Source organism: Chiloscyllium plagiosum, unplaced genomic scaffold (genome assembly GCF_037043375.1).
Source record: "Chiloscyllium plagiosum isolate Xiang-an unplaced genomic scaffold, Cpla_swu_hap1 HiC_scaffold_9, whole genome shotgun sequence".
Classification (NCBI taxonomy): domain Eukaryota; kingdom Metazoa; phylum Chordata; class Chondrichthyes; order Orectolobiformes; family Hemiscylliidae; genus Chiloscyllium; species Chiloscyllium plagiosum.
The window spans coordinates 63,491,439-63,509,438 of NW_028270147.1; the positions used below are offsets into that span (position 1 = coordinate 63,491,439).

The 18,000-nt window shown below is 45.4% G+C and overlaps 2 protein-coding genes across 3 annotated transcripts in view; one reads left to right on the forward strand and one right to left on the reverse strand.

The window, feature by feature from the left end:
- Positions 1 to 15,209, reverse strand: part of efcab7 (EF-hand calcium binding domain 7) — a 100,056-nt gene extending 84,847 nt beyond the window's left edge. The window contains exons 1-4 of the mRNA XM_087990690.1: positions 15,072 to 15,209; positions 13,209 to 13,384; positions 8,559 to 8,770; positions 6,237 to 6,323 (exon numbers count right to left, since the gene is read on the reverse strand). Coding sequence (XP_087846816.1) covers positions 6,237 to 6,323; positions 8,559 to 8,770; positions 13,209 to 13,384; positions 15,072 to 15,100 — 504 coding nt within the window. The 5' untranslated portion in view covers positions 15,101 to 15,209. The remainder of the gene's footprint in view (positions 1 to 6,236; positions 6,324 to 8,558; positions 8,771 to 13,208; positions 13,385 to 15,071) is intronic.
- A 16-nt stretch (positions 15,210 to 15,225) lies between these two features.
- itgb3bp (integrin subunit beta 3 binding protein) overlaps positions 15,226 to 18,000 on the forward strand; it is a 29,622-nt gene continuing 26,847 nt past the window's right edge. Inside the window, exons 1-3 of one of the 2 annotated variants that reach the window (XM_087990691.1) lie at positions 15,226 to 15,268; positions 15,372 to 15,400; positions 15,488 to 15,614. In XM_087990691.1, coding sequence (XP_087846817.1) covers positions 15,598 to 15,614 — 17 coding nt within the window. In that variant the 5' untranslated portion in view covers positions 15,226 to 15,268; positions 15,372 to 15,400; positions 15,488 to 15,597. The other variant, XM_087990692.1, reaches the window with a different exon arrangement.

Genomic DNA, 18,000 nt, shown 5'->3' on the forward strand with positions numbered 1-18,000 from the left:
TAGGCATCAAGAGACGTGGTTGCAGGGGGTCGAGGACTGGCAGTTAAAAATCCAAGGATTTACAACTCATTGAAAAGACAGGAAGGTGGGCACATGGGGCGGAGTTGCCTTGTTAGTTAAGAATGAAATTAAATCTATGGCACTGAATGACATAGGGTCAGATGATGTGGAGTCTGTATGGGTAGAGTTGAGGAACCACAAAGGCAAAAAACCATAATGGGAGTTATGTACAGACCTCCCAGCAGTGGTCAGGACCAGGGGTGCAAGATGTACCAGGAAATAGATAGGACATGTCAGAAAGATAAGGTCACCGTGGTCATGGGGTACTTCAATATGCAAATGGACTGTGAGAATATTGTTGCCACTGGATCCAAAGAAAGGGAATTCATGGAATGCTTACAGGATGGCTTTTTGGAACAGCTTTTGATGGATTCCACAAGGGAGCAGGCTATTCTGGATTTAGTGCTATATAATGAGCCGGACTTTATAAAAGATCTCAAAGGGAACACTTAGGAGGCACCAATCATAATATGGTAGAGTTCGGTCTGCGGTTCAAAAGAGAGAAGGCAAAATGGGATTTAATGGTGTTACAGTTAAATAAAAGTAATTACAAGGGCATGAGAGAGGAACTGACAAAAATCGACTGGAAGCAGAGTCTAGTGGGAAAGACAGTAGAGCAACCTTATATCCCTTATAAGGTTTCTGGATGACACAGTATACAGGTTCATTCCAAAGACAAGAAAGATTTCCTGGGGTTGGGGGTGGGAAGAAATTAGACAACCATGGCTGGCAAAGGAAGTCAGGAAATGTATTAGAGAAAAAGAGAGCCTATAATGTGGCCAAGAGCACTGGGAAATCAGAAGATTGGGAAGACTACAAAAACAGTGGATAACAAAGAGAGAAATAATGAAGGAGAGGATCAAATAAGAAGATAAGCTAGCCAGTAATATTAGAAATTGTAGTAAAAGTTTCTTTCAATACATAAGAAACAAACGAGAGGCAAAACTAGAGATTAGGCTGCTCCAAACTGATGCAGGAAGGCTAGTGATGCGAGATAAGGAAATAGCTGAAGAACTTAATAAATACTTTGTGTCAGTCTTCCCAGTGGAATACATGAGTAATATCAAGGAGAGTTAAGGGGCAGAGTTGAGGATGGTAGCCATTACAAAAGAGAAAGTTCTAGAAAAGCTAAAAGGTCTAAAAATTGATAAATCTCCTGGCCCGGAGTGACATCCTAGAGTTCTGAAGGAGGTGGCTGAAAAAATAGTGGAGGGAAGTCCCAAATGATTGGAAAATGGCTGTTGTAACCCCCTTGTTCAAGAAAGGATCAAGACAAAAGATGGAAAATTATAGGCAGATTAGCCTAACCTCGGTTGTAAGTAAAATTCTAGAATCCATCGTTAAGGATGAGATTTCTAAATTCTTGGAAGTGCAGAGTCAGATTAGGACAAGTCAGCATGGATTTAGTAAGGTGAGGTCATGCCTGACAAACCTGTTAGAATTCTTTGAAGAGGTAACAATAGGTTAGACTGGAGAAACTCAGTGGATGTTATCTACCTAGACTTCCAAAAGGCCTTTGATAAGGTGCCTCACGGGAGGCTGCTGAGTAAGGTGAGGGCCCATCGTGTTCGAGGAGAGCTATTGACATGGATTGAGGATTGGCTGTCTGACAGAAGGCAGAGAGTTGGGATATAAGGTTCTTTTTCGGAATGGCAGCTGGTGACAAGTGGTGTCCTGCAGGGTTCAGCGTTAGCGCCGCAGCTGTTCACTCTATATATAAACAATCTGGTTAAGAGAGCAAATGTAATGTTGTAGTTTATCTCAAGAGGGTTGGAATGTAAAAGCAGTGATGTGCTACTGAGACTTTATAAAGCTCTGGTTAGGCCCCATTTAGAATACTGTGTCCAGTTATGGGCCACACACCTTGGGAAGGACATACTGGCACGAGAGCGTGTTCAGTGGAGATTCACACGGATGATCCTTGGAACGGTAAGCCTAACATACGAAGAGTGGCTGAGGATCCTGGGATTGTATTCATTAGAGTTTAGAAGATTGAGGGGAGATCTAATAGAAACTTACAAGATAATTTATGGCTTAGAAAGGATGGACGCTGGGACATTGTTTCCGTCAGGCGGGGATACCAGGACCAGTGGGTACAGCCTCAGAATTAGAGGGGATCAATTTAGAACAGAACTGAGGAGACATTTCTTCAGCCAGAGAGTAGCGGGCCTGTGGAAATCATTGCAGTGGAGGCTGGGACATTAAATTCTTAATCTCGCAAGGAATTAAGGGACACGGGGAGAGTACGGGTAAGTGGCGTTGAAATGCCCATCAGTCATGATTGAATGGCAGAGTGGACTCGATGAGCCGAATGGCCTTACTTCTTACGGTCTTATGAGGAAAATGAGTCATGGTGCAATGGCACAAGAGTATGTTCAGAGTAAGCTTCAGCCAGCAACAGTGTGCTGATTGCTTTAAGTGTGACTAGTCGCAGATGCCAGAGGTCATCAAATTGGTTTCTGAGTAGCTAAACAGTTGCCATGTATGAACACTACAGAGGTAGAAAAATTCTTGACCAAAAATAACTATTTTCTCTCACCAGTTGTTGTAAACTGTTGTCTTTAATCAATTCAAAGACTTTACAATTAATGTACTAACTGCCACTTGTGAAGAAGTGACAGATTCCAGAAAGGGGATCGACAACAGAAGTAAATTGGGAAGCAAATTCTATGGATTGTTGCTATTGAACTGTGTTTCCTTTAGTGATTTTCATTTACATATAACATTAGTTATGTTTACGAGTGCGTGTGCATCTGTGTGGTGACAGTTTCAACTGGTAGAACTATACATCAATAAGTCATAGTTTTGTTCTGGATGTAGGTTTGCTCGCTGAGCTGGAAGGTTCGTTTTTAGATGTTTCATCACCATGCTAGGTAACATCATCAGTGAGCCTCTGGATGAAGCGCTGGTGGCCCGCTTTCTATTTATGTGTTTAGGTTTCCTTGGGTTGGTGACATCATTTCCTATGGTGACATCATTTCCTGTTCTTTTTCTCAGGGGGTGTAAATGGGATCCAAGTCAATGTATTTGTTGCTAGAGTTCTGGTTGGAATGCCATGCTTCTAGGAATTCTCGAGTATGTCTCTGTTTGGCTTGTCCTAGGATGGATGTGTTGTCTCAGACGAAGTGGTGTACTTCCTCACCTGTACGTAAGGATACTAGTGAGAATGCGTCATGTCTTTTTGTGGTTAGTTGATGTTCATGTATCCTGGTGGCTAGTTTTCTGCCTGTTACAGTCCTTGCACAGTATTTTGTAAATGACATTAGTTTTGTTTGTTGTCTGTATAGGGTCTTTGAAGTTCATTAGCTGCTGGTTTATATTTGTGTTGGTGGGTTTGTGGGCTACCATGATGCCAAGAGATCTGAGTAGTTGGGCAGTTATTTCAGAGATGTCTTTGATGTAGGGGGAGTTGCTGAGGTTTCTGGACGTGTTTTTCTGCTTATTGGGGTTTGTTGCTGAAAAATCAGCGGATTGTGTTCATTGGGTACCCATTCTTTTTTAATACATTGTACAGGTGATTTTCCTCTGCTATGCATAGTTCCTCTGTGCTGCAGTGTATGGTAGCTCATTGTAATAATGTTCTAATGCAGCTTTGTTTGTGGGTGTTGGGATGATTGCTTCTGTAGTTCAGTATTTGGTCAGTATGTGTTGTTTTCCTGTAGACGCTGGTTTGAAGGTCCCCATTAGCTGTTTGCTCTACTGTGACATCTCGGAATGGCAGTTTGTTCTTGTTTTTCTCCTCTTCAGTGAATTTTATGCTAGTAAGGGTGTTATTGATGGTCTTGAAAGTTTTCTCTAATTTGTTTTGTTTAGTGATGACAAAGGTGCCATCCACGTAGCGGACCCAAAGTTTGGGTTGGATGGTTGGCAGAGCTGTTTGTTCAAGTCTCGGCATTACTGTCTCTGCCAAGAACCCTGATATAGGAGATCCCATGGGTGTTCCATTGGTTTGTCTGGAGGTTTTGTTGTTGAAGGTGAAGTGGGTGGTAAGGCATAAGTCCACTAGTTTGACGATATTCCCCTTGCTGATGATGTTGGTGGTGTTTGGTGTATGTGTCTTATGTTCTTCATTGATGGATGTGAACAGGGCTATTACATCATTATTTCATCCTCTTCGATCTTAGCATCATTGATGGTTTTCAGGAATTCTTGGTGGAGTGGATGGATTGGCCCGAGTCTTTGACTAAGTGTTTTAGTTTTTGGTGTAGCTCCTTGGCTAATCTGTAAGTTGGTGTTCCAGGTAGCGAGACTAAGAGTCTGAGGGGTACTACAGGTTTGTGAATTTTGTGTAATCCGTAGAAGCATGGGGTGTCGGAACCGTCTGGTTTCATTTTTTGGAAGTCAGTCTTATTTATTTCTCCAGCTTTTTGAGTAGGGCTGTGATTCGGTTCTCTAGTTGTGGGGTAGGATCTATCGTCACTTGTTGGTAAATGTTGGTATCTGCAAGTAGTGCGTTTGCTTGCTCAATGTAGTCTCTTGGATTTAAAATGACTTTCAACCATCCAACCCAAACTTTGGGTCTGCTAAGTGGATGACACCTTCGTCATCACTAAACGAAACAAATTAGAGGAAACGTTCAAGACCATCAATAATACCCTTACTGGCATAAAAGTCGCTGAAGAGGAGGAAAACAATAAACTGCCGTTCCTAGATATCACAGTAGAGTGAACAGATAATGGGGAACTTCAACCCAGCGTGTACAGGAAAACAACACATACTGACCAAATATTGAATCACAGAAGCAATCATCCCAACACCCATAAACGAAGCTGCAATAGAACATTATTTCAACGAGCCACCATACATTGCAGTACAGAGGAACTATACAGAGCAGAAGAAAATCACCTATACAGTGTATTCAAAAAGAATGGGTACCCAATGAACACAGTCCGCTGATTTCTCAGCAACAAACCCCAACAATCAGACAAAACATGTCCAGAAACCCTAGCTACACTCCACTTCATTAAAGGCACCTCGGAAATGGCTGCCAGACTACTCGGACCTCTTGGCATCATGGTAGTCTACAAACCCACCAACACACTAAAACAGCAGTGAATGAACTTGAAAGACCCTATACAGACAACAAACAAAACTAATGTCATTTATAAAACACCCCACATGAACTGTTACAAACACAATGAACACAGTCTGCCAAACTCTCAGCAACAATCCCAAACAAGCAGACAAAACATGTCCAGAAACCCTATCCATTCTCCCCTACATCAAAGACATCTTGGAAGTGACTGCCAGACTACTCAGACCCCTGGGCGTCATGGTAGCACACAAATCCACCAACATACTAAAACAGCAGCTAATGAACTTGAAAGACCCTATACAGACAAGCAAAACTGTCATTTACAAACTACCTTGCAAGAACTGTCACAAATACGACATTGGACAAACAGGCAGAAAACTAGCCACCAGGATACATGAACATCAACTAGCCACAAAACGACATGACCCACTCTCACTAGTATCCTTACATACAGATGAGGAAGGACACTACTTCGACTGGGACAACATATCCATCCGAGGAGAAGCCAAACAGATACATGCGCAAGAATTCCTAGAAGTATGGCATTCCAACTGGAACTCTATCAACAAACACATTTACCACCCTCTGAGAAAAAGGGCAGGAAATGATATAACTGCATGTAATGACATCACCACAGGAAGTGATGTCGCCAACCCAAGGAAGCCTAAACACAAATAGAAAGCGGGCCTTGCCACCAGTACTTCATTCGGAGGCTCACTGATGATGTTATTTAGTATGGTGTCAAAATGTCTGAAAATGAACTTTCCAGTTCAGTGAGCAAACCTACATCCAGAACCTCAACCTGAGCAAAAGATCTTCTCAAAACTCGCTAATAGTTTTGTTTTGCCTGTGGTTAGTATTTATTGGTTTGGAATAAATAATTGTCCTTTTGAAGAACTGGAATCAGGTCAGTATTTTCCAGAAACCTGATTTAATTACATGGTAAATTGGGAATATTGATTAAATTATTAACCATTGTGGCAAAGTACCCAGTGCTGGGAGTGGTGGGGCTGAAGAATGCGCACACTTTCCTAAGGTGGATATAACAAGATATCTAATACATCCTGAGCTTGATATCCTATTGCAAACAAGATAAATATAAGAATTATTAAATTTCAAAATTGCAATCCTGTTGTCATACCTCAGGATAATCTAATTTTCCATCCTTATTAATATCAGCTTCATCCATGATCATTTTCACTTCTTCATGTGTCATCCTCTCGCCATTCTGCAGTGAAATGAAAGTGATACAAGTCATTGCATCATATACAGCACGATGATACAGAGTAATAAAGCTGTTCACTTTATAATAAAAGAATACAAATTTAATTGAAATATTGAGATGACTACATTTTTCATGATCATTAAGAAACCTAGCAAATATTTCCATTGGGCCTGTGACATCATGGCAACATTCTACTTGCTTAATGCCATGCAAATTACATCTGTATTTAAACAAACCAATATTCTGGTTATTTGATGCAAAATTCTGCGTTATAATTTGTCAGGGTCAGGCATCTTGTCTTCCCTTTCCCCGCCATACATGACGAACAGTGATAGGAGTTGAGAAAATACTCAGGGCAGCTGCTACAGTGGTTCTGTTTAAATGGATCGCAATATGTGTTGTGAAAATCAAACCAAATATCCGGATTATTATGTTGGTCAGCACTCTACGATTAGTCAGAAGCAGCACTGAAGGAGTTCTGAAGATCAACTTAAAATGTTAACTTTGTTTGTCCCTCCACTGATATTGCCTAACCTGCCATCTAGGTCTTGGCTCCACCCTCTGCAACTGGATCCTCAGCTTCCTGACCCACACATGGCAGTGAAGATTGACAATAGCACTTCCTCCTCGAGAATCCTCAACACTGGTGCTTCCCCCCCCCCCCCCACAAGGATGAGTTCTCAGACCCCTGGTGTAATTCATGTACACCCATGACTGTGTATGCAAATTCCGAGCAAACGCCACCTACAAGTTTGCTGACAACACCACTGTGGTAGGAGAGATATCAAACAACGATGAGTCAGAATAGAGGAAGGAGATAGTGTGTTTGGTGCCTTGGTGCAATGATAACAACCTCTCTCTTAATGTCAGCAAAACAAATAACTGATCATTGACTTCGGGAAGAAAGAAAAGGACACGCCCCTATCTACAACAGAGCTAAGAGTGTTAAGTTTCTAAAACAAGATAAATATCACCGACAATCTGTCCTGGACCTCCCACATAGCTGTGATGGTCAAGAAGGCACAAGCCTCTTCTTCTTCAGACTGTTAAGAAATTTGGCATGTCCATAAGGATTCTCAGCAACCTTCACAGATGCACCATAGAAAGCATTCTATCTAGATGCATAAAAGCCTGGTACAGAGACTGCTCTGCACAGGATCATAAGAAACCACAGAAGGCTGTGTGCACAGCCTAGACTATCATGGAAGCCAACCTCCCATCCATGGACTCCATTTACACTTTTTGTTGCCATAGAAAGGCTGCCAAAGACTCCTTCCACTTCAGTAACGTTCTCTTCTAATGTCTTCCGGCAGGCAGAAGATACATGGTGCTTGAACACATGCACCAACAGGTTCAAGTACAGCCTCTCCCGTGCTATTATTAGACTATTGAACAGATCTCTCTAACTTCAAATAATATTGATCTTGCAAATGTTGATCTTGCTTTGTCCACCTCCTGTGCAGCCATAACCTTGTATAACTCGCATCTGTCCAAGCACCCAGTGATCTGCATGTCTTTGTTTGCTATGACCTGCCTGTACTACTCGCAACATAAAGCTTTTCACTGTACTTAAGTACATGTGACAACAATAAATCAAATCAGCTTTTCACCATCTGCAGTATTCTGTTTTTCAAATGGTGCAGGTGCTCCAATTGGCTTGACACCATGGACTTGTTGGAAACAAAAAAAATGCCAGTAATTCTCTTACTGGCTATTATCCAATGACCCCTCACTACAGAGTACATGTCTGTGAACATTGAGCAATGCGAAGATCAGGCGTCACTGTTTACACCTTTGTTGTAGGATCACTTGGATGAGGGATTGGGAGACCCCTATGTCTGCGAAATTGCGCATCTTGAAGAACATGAAAGCAGAAATAAAATTAGAAAAAGAAAAGCTGTCATATCTGAGAGGTGGGATAGGTGAAAGGGAAGACTTACTTCATATATCATTTCAGGCTCAAATTCTGGGATCAGAACATGTAGAGCCGCAACGTGGCTGGAGAGGGGGACATTCCAACAACCCAAAGTGCCGATCTAAGAGCAGCAATGTTGGGCAAAGGATTGGCATCACCCACATTTTGGCTTACATTCATTAAGGAGGCATGTAATGAATTTAAATAATGTTCAAATTCTTAATCTTGCAATTGTAGATTTGGACGAGTTTGGTAGCCTTTGGTTACCATTTGAGGTTTGGAAATATATTCTACTTTCTTTAACAAAAGAAGATAAGACTTACAGTAGTGAGAACTTTGTAAAGCTCCTCATGTGTAAGGTAGCCATCACTATTTAAATCAAGCTTCTTGAAAGCTTTCAACAATTCACTCTTGCCTGTACATTTTTCATTTTTCAAAATCTCGCAAAAGTCATCAAAGTTTAATTTCTTGGTATGCTGAGTCCAGTACTTCTCAAGCGTCTTCCCGGAAGGATTTCTTCCAGCCTGCTGGAGAACTATGATATAAACAAATTATGCAATCGTTTAAATAATCTAATTAGTAACATATAAATAAAGACAAAATTCTATTTTAAATTACATTTTTAAATAGCTTATCATTAGATAACTAAATTAATTAGAAGACAATTCCAGTGTAGAAACACAGACAAATCTATTTACTTGATGAGCATCCTGAGCAACTTCTGAAACAAAATGACATTAATACACTACATAGTGATGCAGAATTTATCAGTGTGTATATGAAGACATTCCAGTCAGAACCATCTCTGTCCGATTGCTGCCATCACTCAGATGAATTCAAATAAAGTCCAGTGGAAGTGCCAAGTCTCTGGTCTGATGTGCTTAACTGAAGAATTTTAGTAACGGCAAATTATGCTAAAAAACTGGGACATGCAATCCTTCAAATTGAATTTTGAGCAGTTCTAACCATTTAACTTTTCTTCCATCATCATTAATTTCAGAACTTATTTACATTCAAAGTATGATGTCTACTGTGGTGGAATAAAAGTAGAAAGTGCAGGGAATACTTTTGTCAACATTGCTGAAAGACCATAAGATTAGAAGAAACAGGAACAGGACTAAGCCATTCCGCTTCTTCAGTTTGCTCTACCATTCAATAGGATCATTATATTTTCCGACATTCTTCACAATCACTTTCCTGTCTTTTCCCTATAAAGCCTTGATGCCTCCTACAGATCAAGAATCCATCTTTCTTACCTTAAATAAACACAAAGACTCTGCCCCATCACACTCTCAGGGAAGAATATCCAAAGATTCACTACCCTTTGAGATAAGAAATTCCTCCATGTCTCATCTTAAATTAGTACTCCTTTATTCTGATATAATGACCTTTGATCCTAGATTCTCCCATGAGAGAGATCATCCTCTCAGCTTGTGCCCTGCCAAGGCCCTTAAGAGTCCAATAAATTTCAATTAGATCACCTCTCATTCTTCTCAACTACAGTGAGTAGAGTCCCAAGCTGTTTAGCCTTTGCTCCGAAGACAATCCATCCATACCAGGGATCATCCTAGTGGATGTGCTCTGAACTGCCTCCAATGAAATAATTTTGTTACTTAAATAAAGGGGACCAAACTGTTCACAGTACTTCAGATGAGGTCTCCATCAACACTTTGTACAGGGTCACAGTAAGATTTCCCATTATTATACTCCAACCCCTTGAAATAAGGGCCGACATTCCACCAGGCTCCTTAATTATTTGTTGTATCTATGTGCTAGCTTTTGTTTTTACATGCACAAGTACCCCCCAAGTCCCTTTTTGCGACATCTTTCGGCAACCTTTCTGCATTTTAATAATATTCTCTTCTTTTCTCCCCCCCTTCTAAAATGAACAACTTCACATTTTCCCATATTGTGCTCCATCTGCCAACATTTTGCCAACTTAAATAAAGTATTGATATCTCTCTGTAAACAGTTTGTATCCCACCACTTAGGTTGTTATTGAACAGAAATATAATATTTTCTCTATAGATGCTGAGTATTTCCAGCATTTTTTTAATTCAGATTTTCAAAATATTCAGTATTTTCCTTTTGTCCATTGTAATGGGCTTATAAATGAATAACATTGTTTTGCATAGAGGTTTGAAGTAAATTATAATTTGATAAGAATTATGATTTGAGTCTTTTCCAACTTTTTTTCCTATAGTTATTGTATTTTGAGCTCTTTCTAAACTCTTTTTATTGCAGATTAATTATTTTAGGTATCATGATTGCCAAACATATGCTTTTCAGATCTGTCTAACCTTGTGCAGATATTCGAGAAAAAATTCAATGTTACAAGATAAATAGAACAGCAAATAAAAACTGAAAACTGAAAAACTGTAAATACTCATCAGGCCAGGCAGCAACAATGGAAAGAAACATTCTAGATTGATGATTCTTCATCAAAATTGTACTATGAGAGAAAAAATGAAAACATTTTTAAACCATCATATGGAATTTAGCTCTTTTGTCCATATGTTAACAAAGGCTTTGCGGTTAGGAATGGAGTACCTGGTGAAAAACAAACTGAACGTCAGTGAGCATGTTATTCTGCACAAGTGCTACTTGATAGCACTATTGAGGACATTGTCCATCACTTTTACTTATTCTTGAGAGTAGACTGATTATGTGGTGATTGGCTGGGGTGGATTTGTTCTGCTTTTCGTGTACAGGACATGCCTGCGAAATTTTTCACATAGTAGACAGTTGCCAGAACTGTTGCTGCACTGAGCACATATCTTCAAAATTATTACCAGAATGTTAGAAGGGAACACAGCCTTTGCAGTATCTGGTGCTTCTAGCAGTTCCTTGCTATCACCTGGAGTGAATCAAATCAGCTGACAAGGCATCTGCAGGGGACCTCTGGGGGAGGCCAAGATGGATTATCCACTCGGTAATTCTGGCTAAAGGATGTTGAAAGGTTGTCAGCCTTAACTTTTGCACTGATGTGCTGGATTCTCCCATCACTGTGGGGATATTTGTGGTGCTTCTGCCTCCAGTGAGTTGTTTGATTGTTCACCACTATTCACAATTAGATGCAGCAGGACTGCAGAGCTCACATTTGATCAGTTAGTTATGAATTGCTTAGCTCTGTCTATCACGTAGTTCTTACGATGTTTGGCAGATAGTTAATACTGTTTTGTAGCTTCATCAGATTGTCACCATATTTTCAGAAAATACTGGTGCTGCACCTGGCATATCGTTCTATTCTCTTCGTTGAACCAGAGTTGATCCCCGAGCTTAAGGGCAACAGTAGACTGTGGGATATACTGAGCCATGACATTGCACATTGTGTCAGGATTACAATTCTACTACTGCTGACAATCCACAGAGCCTCATGGATGCCCAGTCTTGAGTTGTTAGATTTGTTTCATGCCTGACATCTATTCCACTTAACATGGTGATAATGCCACATAACACAATGGAGGGTATCTCAATGTGAAGACTGGACATCGTCTCCACAAGGACTGTGTGGTGGTCACTCTTATCGATGCTCTTATTGATACACCTCACTGGAGTTCAGCACAGGAAAACAAGTCCTGCTATTGCTGGGTCACCTCAAAAGTTACATATTTTAAAAAGTACTCAGAATCCCCCAATTTACATGTTTAGACCTAGATTGACAGAAAGCATGGATCAGTTTCTGTACTTAACAAGAACTACTATTTATTACAAATAAACAGATTCTAACAACTACGAACTATCATCTTATAGCTGTACTACTTGAAACTCCAACCACCTTATAAGCTCCCACTCAATCAGCATTTACAGACAGAAACAGACAGAATAAAAACATGGGTGTTATGGGTGGAAAGAAAGTTTGGAAAGGTGGTTTAATGGTCCCTGTCCACAGGACTTGTTGAAATGATCCTTGTGTTTCCTGTGGAAACCTAAGTTGTAAAAGGCATGAAACAAAAATAGAAAATTCTGGAATTACTCAGCATTTATATGGAAACACAAACAAACTTAAAGTTTCAGGTTGATGACTTTCCATCTGTATGGCGAGGTACTATATGGTTCATTAATTACAGGCATTCCAGTCTCATAAAAATTTAACATGCCCAGGAAAAACAGAATGCTCAATGTGATATATTGGCTCATGCAGCAGGTGTTAAGTTTGTTCAATGATGGTACTCTCACATGGAGGACCTTGGGTTAAAACTCTATCCCAGCTCTGAAATTCATAATCGAGGTCAACATTTTAGTGCAATATTCACAAAGTACTGGATTTTCAAGTAAGCCGTCTTTTGGATAAGGTTTATACTAAGGCCCCAGCTGGACGTAAGCAATCATGCCAGTACTTTTGAAGAATCAGGAGCTCTCCTGGTGTCCTAGCCATCATTAATCTTTTAAGCGACACCAATGATTAATTAATCTAATATTCTGTTTGTTGAACTGTATTACTTTTGCCTAACCTGAAGTTACTGCACTTTAAAAATAATTTATTAGCTATCATATTGAAGATTTGAAATGTGCTTTACAGCTTTAATAATGTGAACTACCTTTAATAGATTTCTGCTGTTCTGACAAAACGTCATGGACCTGAAAAGTTAACAGTTTCTCTCCCCCAAATGCTGTCAGACCTGCTGAATATTTCCAGAGTTATGTTTTTATTTCAGATTTCCAAAATCTGAATCATTTCATTTTTGCATTATACCAGTTGTTCATGTTGAAATGTTAAGCCTCAAGTGCTGTTCACCCTATAACTTAACTTACCTATAATATTTTGAACTTAACTTTAAATCTGACAGTTTTATTTCACAAAAGTAATCTCTGCTGTTTTCAGGTTTGGCAGACAGCAATTTAACATAAATATGGTATCACTTCAAAGAACTTGCAGTATAATGGTGTTCAGTTGTTTTCAAAACATAAATTCAAAAATACAAGTATAAAAACTTATTTAATGGTATTTGCTGTTTTAATTATAACCTTACCCAGACAGAGTTGATCTTTGGAAGTGATATTCTCTAAACTGGTTCGAAATACGGTCAGGTAAGCTGCTCTACAGTTTCTGTAAAATATCTCGTCTTCGGTGCACTGAGATCTGCCAGATTCAGCTTGCCTGGGCACAGATGAAGTAGCTGTGATGCTTCCTTGCTGAATGGACATTCTGAAAATTCAGAAGAATATGTTTTATACGAAATACCAACAGTCATCAAGGTGATAAAGGCAAGTAGAATGGCAAGATCACCCAAGTATGGGTTAGATTCCAGAAGCATGGGGCTTTTGTAAATCGACCAACCACTTTATTTATTATTATTTTGCTTCTAGTATATTATAAGGGTATGGAAATGACAAATGTTGATTATTCAGAAGTGAAGACTAGTTAGAAATTTTAAAGGCAGATTCCAGTTTTAGTCAGTTACGAAACTGCACCCACTCTTTACCAATGATGCAACATCTTTTGAAAATTTGAGGTGGTGGTTAGGATGTCAATCAAACAGGTTGCTTTGTCCTTGATAGAGTCATAGATGTACAGCACAGAAACAGATCCTTTGGTCCAACTCATCTATGCCGACCAGATTCCCAAGCTCATCCTGTCCCATTTGCCAGCACTTGGCCCATATCCCTCTAAACTCTTCCTTTTAATAATAGTGTTGAACATCTTCAGTGTTGTTGAAACTAAAACCATTCAGGCAAGTTGAAAGTTTTCCATTACTTTTGATTTGTCCATTCTATGTGGCAGACAGATTTTGAGGAATCGGGAAGTGAATTATATGCTACAGAATATGCAGCCTCTGACCTGCACGTCACCACATTATTGACATGGCTCAAAAATTAAGTTTTTGGTCAAAGTAAGATGAAAAGATGAAAACAACATGGAAAGCTATGGGGTGAAAGGGACTAAGCAACTTTGCACTCAAGAACTACTGTCTGACTCTCTCTCTAATAGCTGCAGTACTTATATGCTTGGTAAACTTAAGTTTCTGGTCACCTGCAACTCCAAGACATTGATAGTAAGGGCTTTGATGATTGCAATGTCTTCAAATATCAAGGGTTATGCTCTCACTTCTTGATGGTAGTCATTGCTTTGTACTTACCTGGCAGGAATATTATTGCCATTAATGACACCAAGACTAAACACTGATAATAAAATTATAATGCTGCATGCAGACATGAACGGTTTTATTAACAAGAAATTGTGAATGGAACTAAACATTGTCCAAACAACAGCAAACACCCCAAGGGAAAGGTGATTGATGAAGCATCTGTGTCTAGGAGACAGTGATGGCCTGGGGTTGAGATGATGTATTTGCAATCCTATTTATGAAGCTGGAACTAATTTTAATTACATGAAGATGCATTCCATTTTCATCACATCAAATATTTATCTAAGTTCCCTGCATTCCTTGAAGACATTTCCACTAACTTTTCCATGACGTAACTTAGTGCCCTTGCTACTGCTTCCGAAGCATCTTTCAATTTCACACTTTTAAACCCTTTCCAGTTTACAAACAAATTGCTACAAAACACCCCTCTTATTCCTCTACTATGCTAAAAAGAATTAGAATATCTTCAGAAAAAGTAGTTTTCCCATTTTATTATGAATTCGCCCTGTTGGTCGCGTTAAAGCAAAACAAGTGAAATTTAAAACATCCATTATAAATGGAAAGAAAACTTTTACATCTTAAATATCTGAACTAGATCAGGACCACAGCTAAACGGCAACTTCTTCGCATTCACAAAACTTTCCAATATTTATACTTCCAAAAAGTTAATGTCTCTGGACTTTAATAACATTGCCAAACATGCCAGTTGCCTTCCAGGTTATGAATAGATTTGGAGCTGGTTCTCACCTCGCTGGCGGGGCCTTGGCTGTCACCATGGAAACCAAATAGAGAGGAAGCCGCCCTCACTATTTACCGTCCGGGTCCCGAGAAGAACCTGGTCTCAAACAATAGTTCCGGTTTCGGACCAAGTTGCTTCAAACTTTACTGTTTTAATTAATCTTTACAAACTTAACTTTATAACACAGAACAAAACAAAGGGTACTGTAAGTAGAACAAAGTGAAGCGCCTCTCGTGCCCTTATCCAGTTTATTGACTGACGTTTGTTTCCCAGTCCTTTTTATTTACATATTTTTACCCCTTCCACAGATTTTATCAGATTTCTTCGGGGGCCGAAGGTAAATCCGTTGATTCGTTCCAAATGTATTGAATTTCATCCGGGACTCTGACGTGGTCCAGGTACTGACGGATTTAAACCTCCACAGAACAAACACTGAAAGACTTTGGTGGGGGAAATTAAAGCTGGGAAATACACGAACACGAGGAGAATCACCGGAGCGAAGATAGAGCGACACCGGCGGGAAAATCAAACCAGATGGAGGCAAAACTACCGTGAGTGAGGAGGAAGAGGGAGGAGGAAGGGGGAAGGGGGAAGAGGGAGGAGGAGGAAGGAGGGGAGAGGGAGGAGGAAGGAGGGGAGAGGGGGGAGGAGGGGAGGGGAGGAGAGGGGGGAGGAGGAGAGGGGGGGGAGGGGGGAGGAGGGAGAGGGGGGGGAGGAGGGAGAGGGGGGGGAGGAAGAGGGGGGGGGAGGAGGGAGGGGGAGAGGGGGAGGGGAGAGGGGGGAGGGGAGAGGGGGGGGGAGGAGGGGGAGGGGAGAGGGGGGGGAGGGGGGGGAGGGGGGGGGAGGGGGGGGAGGGGGAGGAGGGGGGGGGGGAGGGGGGGGAGGGGGAGGGGGGGAGGGGGAGGAGGGGGGGGGGGGGGGGGGGGGGAGGGGGGGGAGGGGGGGGGGGGGGGGGGAGGGGGGGGAGGGGGGGGGGGGGGGGGGAGGGGGGGGAGGGGGAGGGGGGGGGGGGGGAGGGAGGGGGAGGGGGGGGGGAGGGGGAGGGGGGAGGGGGAGGGGGGGGAGGGGGAGGAGGGGGGGAGGGGAGAGGGGGGGGAGAGGGGGGGGAGGGGAGGGGAGGGGAGAGGGGAGGGGAGGGGAGGGGAGGGGAGAGGGGGAGGGGAGGGGAGAGGGGAGGGGAGAGGGGGGGGGAGGGGAGGGGAGAGGGGAGGGGAGAGGGGGGGGGGAGGGGAGAGGGGGGGGGAGGGGAGAGGGGGGGGGGAGGGGAGGGGAGGGGGGGAGGGGAGAGGGGGGGGGGAGGGGGAGGGGAGGGGGGAGGGGAGAGGGGGGGGGAGGGGAGAGGGGGGAGGGGAGAGGGGGGGGGGAGGGGAGAGGGGGGGGGGAGGGGAGGGGAGGGGAGGGGAGGGGAGGGGGGAGGGGAGAGGGGGGGGGGGGGGGGGGGAGGGGGGGGAGGGGGAGGAGGGGGGGGGGGGGAGGGGGAGGAGGGGGGGGGGGGGGGGAGGGGGGGGAGGGGGAGGAGGAGGGGGGGGGGGGGAGGGGGAGGAGGGGGGGGGGGGGGGGAGGGGGGGGAGGGGGGGGGGGGGGGGGAGGGGGGGGAGGGGGAGGGGGGGGGAGGGGGGGGAGGGGGGAGGAGGGGGGGGGGGGGAGGGGGAGGAGGGGGGGGGGGGGGGGAGGGGGGGGGAGGAGGGGGGGAGGGGAGAGGAGAGGGGGGGGGAGGGGAGGGGAGAGGAGAGGGGGGGGGGAGGGGGGAGGGGAGAGGGGGGGGGAGGGGAGGGAGAGGAGAGGGGGGGGGGAGGGGAGGGGAGAGGAGAGGGGGGGGGGAGGGGAGGGGAGAGGGGGAGGGAGGGGAGGGGAGGGGAGAGGGGGAGGGGAGGGGAGAGGGGGGGGGAGGGGAGGGGAGAGGGGAGGGGAGAGGGGGGGGAGGGGAGAGGGGGGGGGAGGGGAGAGGGGGGGGGAGGGGAGAGGGGGGGGGGAGGGGTGGGGAGGGGAGAGGGGGGGGGTGGGGTGGGGAGGGGGGAGGGGAGAGGGGGGGGGAGGGGAGTGGGGGGAGGGGTGTGGGGGGGGGGGGGGGGGGGGGGGGGGTGGGGGGGGAGGGGAGGGGGGGGAGGGGGGGGGGGGGAGGGTGGGGGGGGGGGTGGGGAGGGGTGGGGGGGAGGGGAGGGGAGGGGAGGGAGGGGGGGGGTGGGGGGAGGGGTGTGGGGGAGGGGGGGGAGGGGAGGGGGGGGGAGGGGAGAGGGGGGGGGGTGGGGTGTGGGGGGGGGGGGAGGGTGAGAGGGGGGGGGTGGGGGAGGGAGGGGGTGGGGGGGGGGAGGGGGGAGAGGGGGGGAGTGGAGGGAGGAGGGGTGTGGGGGGGAGGGGGAGGGGGAGGGGGTGGGGGAGGGGGGGGGGGGGTGGGGAGTGGGGGGGGGTGGATGGGGGAGGTGGGGTGGGGGGGTGGGGTGAGGGGGAGAGGGTGGAGGGGAGTGGGGAGGGGGGGGGGGGGGGGGGGGAGGGGAGGGGGGGGGTGGGAGTGGGGGGTGGGGGGGGGGGGGGTGGGGAGGGGGTGAGGGAGGTGGGGTGGGGGAGGGGGGGCGGGGTGGGGGTGGGAGTGGGGGGGTGGGGGGGGGGTGGGGGGTGGGGGGGGGGGGTGGTGGGGGGGAGGGGTGTGGTGGGGGGGAGGAGGGGGGGTGGTGGGTGGGGGAGGGGGTGGGGGAGAGGGGGGGGGGAGGGGTGGAGGGGGGGGGGGTGGGGGGGGGGGGGGGTGGGGTGAGGGGGGGTGGAGGGGGGTGGTGGGTGGGGGGGGGGGAGGGGGGAGGGGGGGGGAGGGTGTGGGGGGGAGGGGGGGGGGTGAGGGGGAGATGGGGGAGGGTAGAGGGGGGTGGGAGGGGAGGGGGGGGGGGAGGGGAGAGGGGGGGGAGGAGGGGGAGGGGAGAGGGGGGGAGGGGAGAGGGAGGGGGA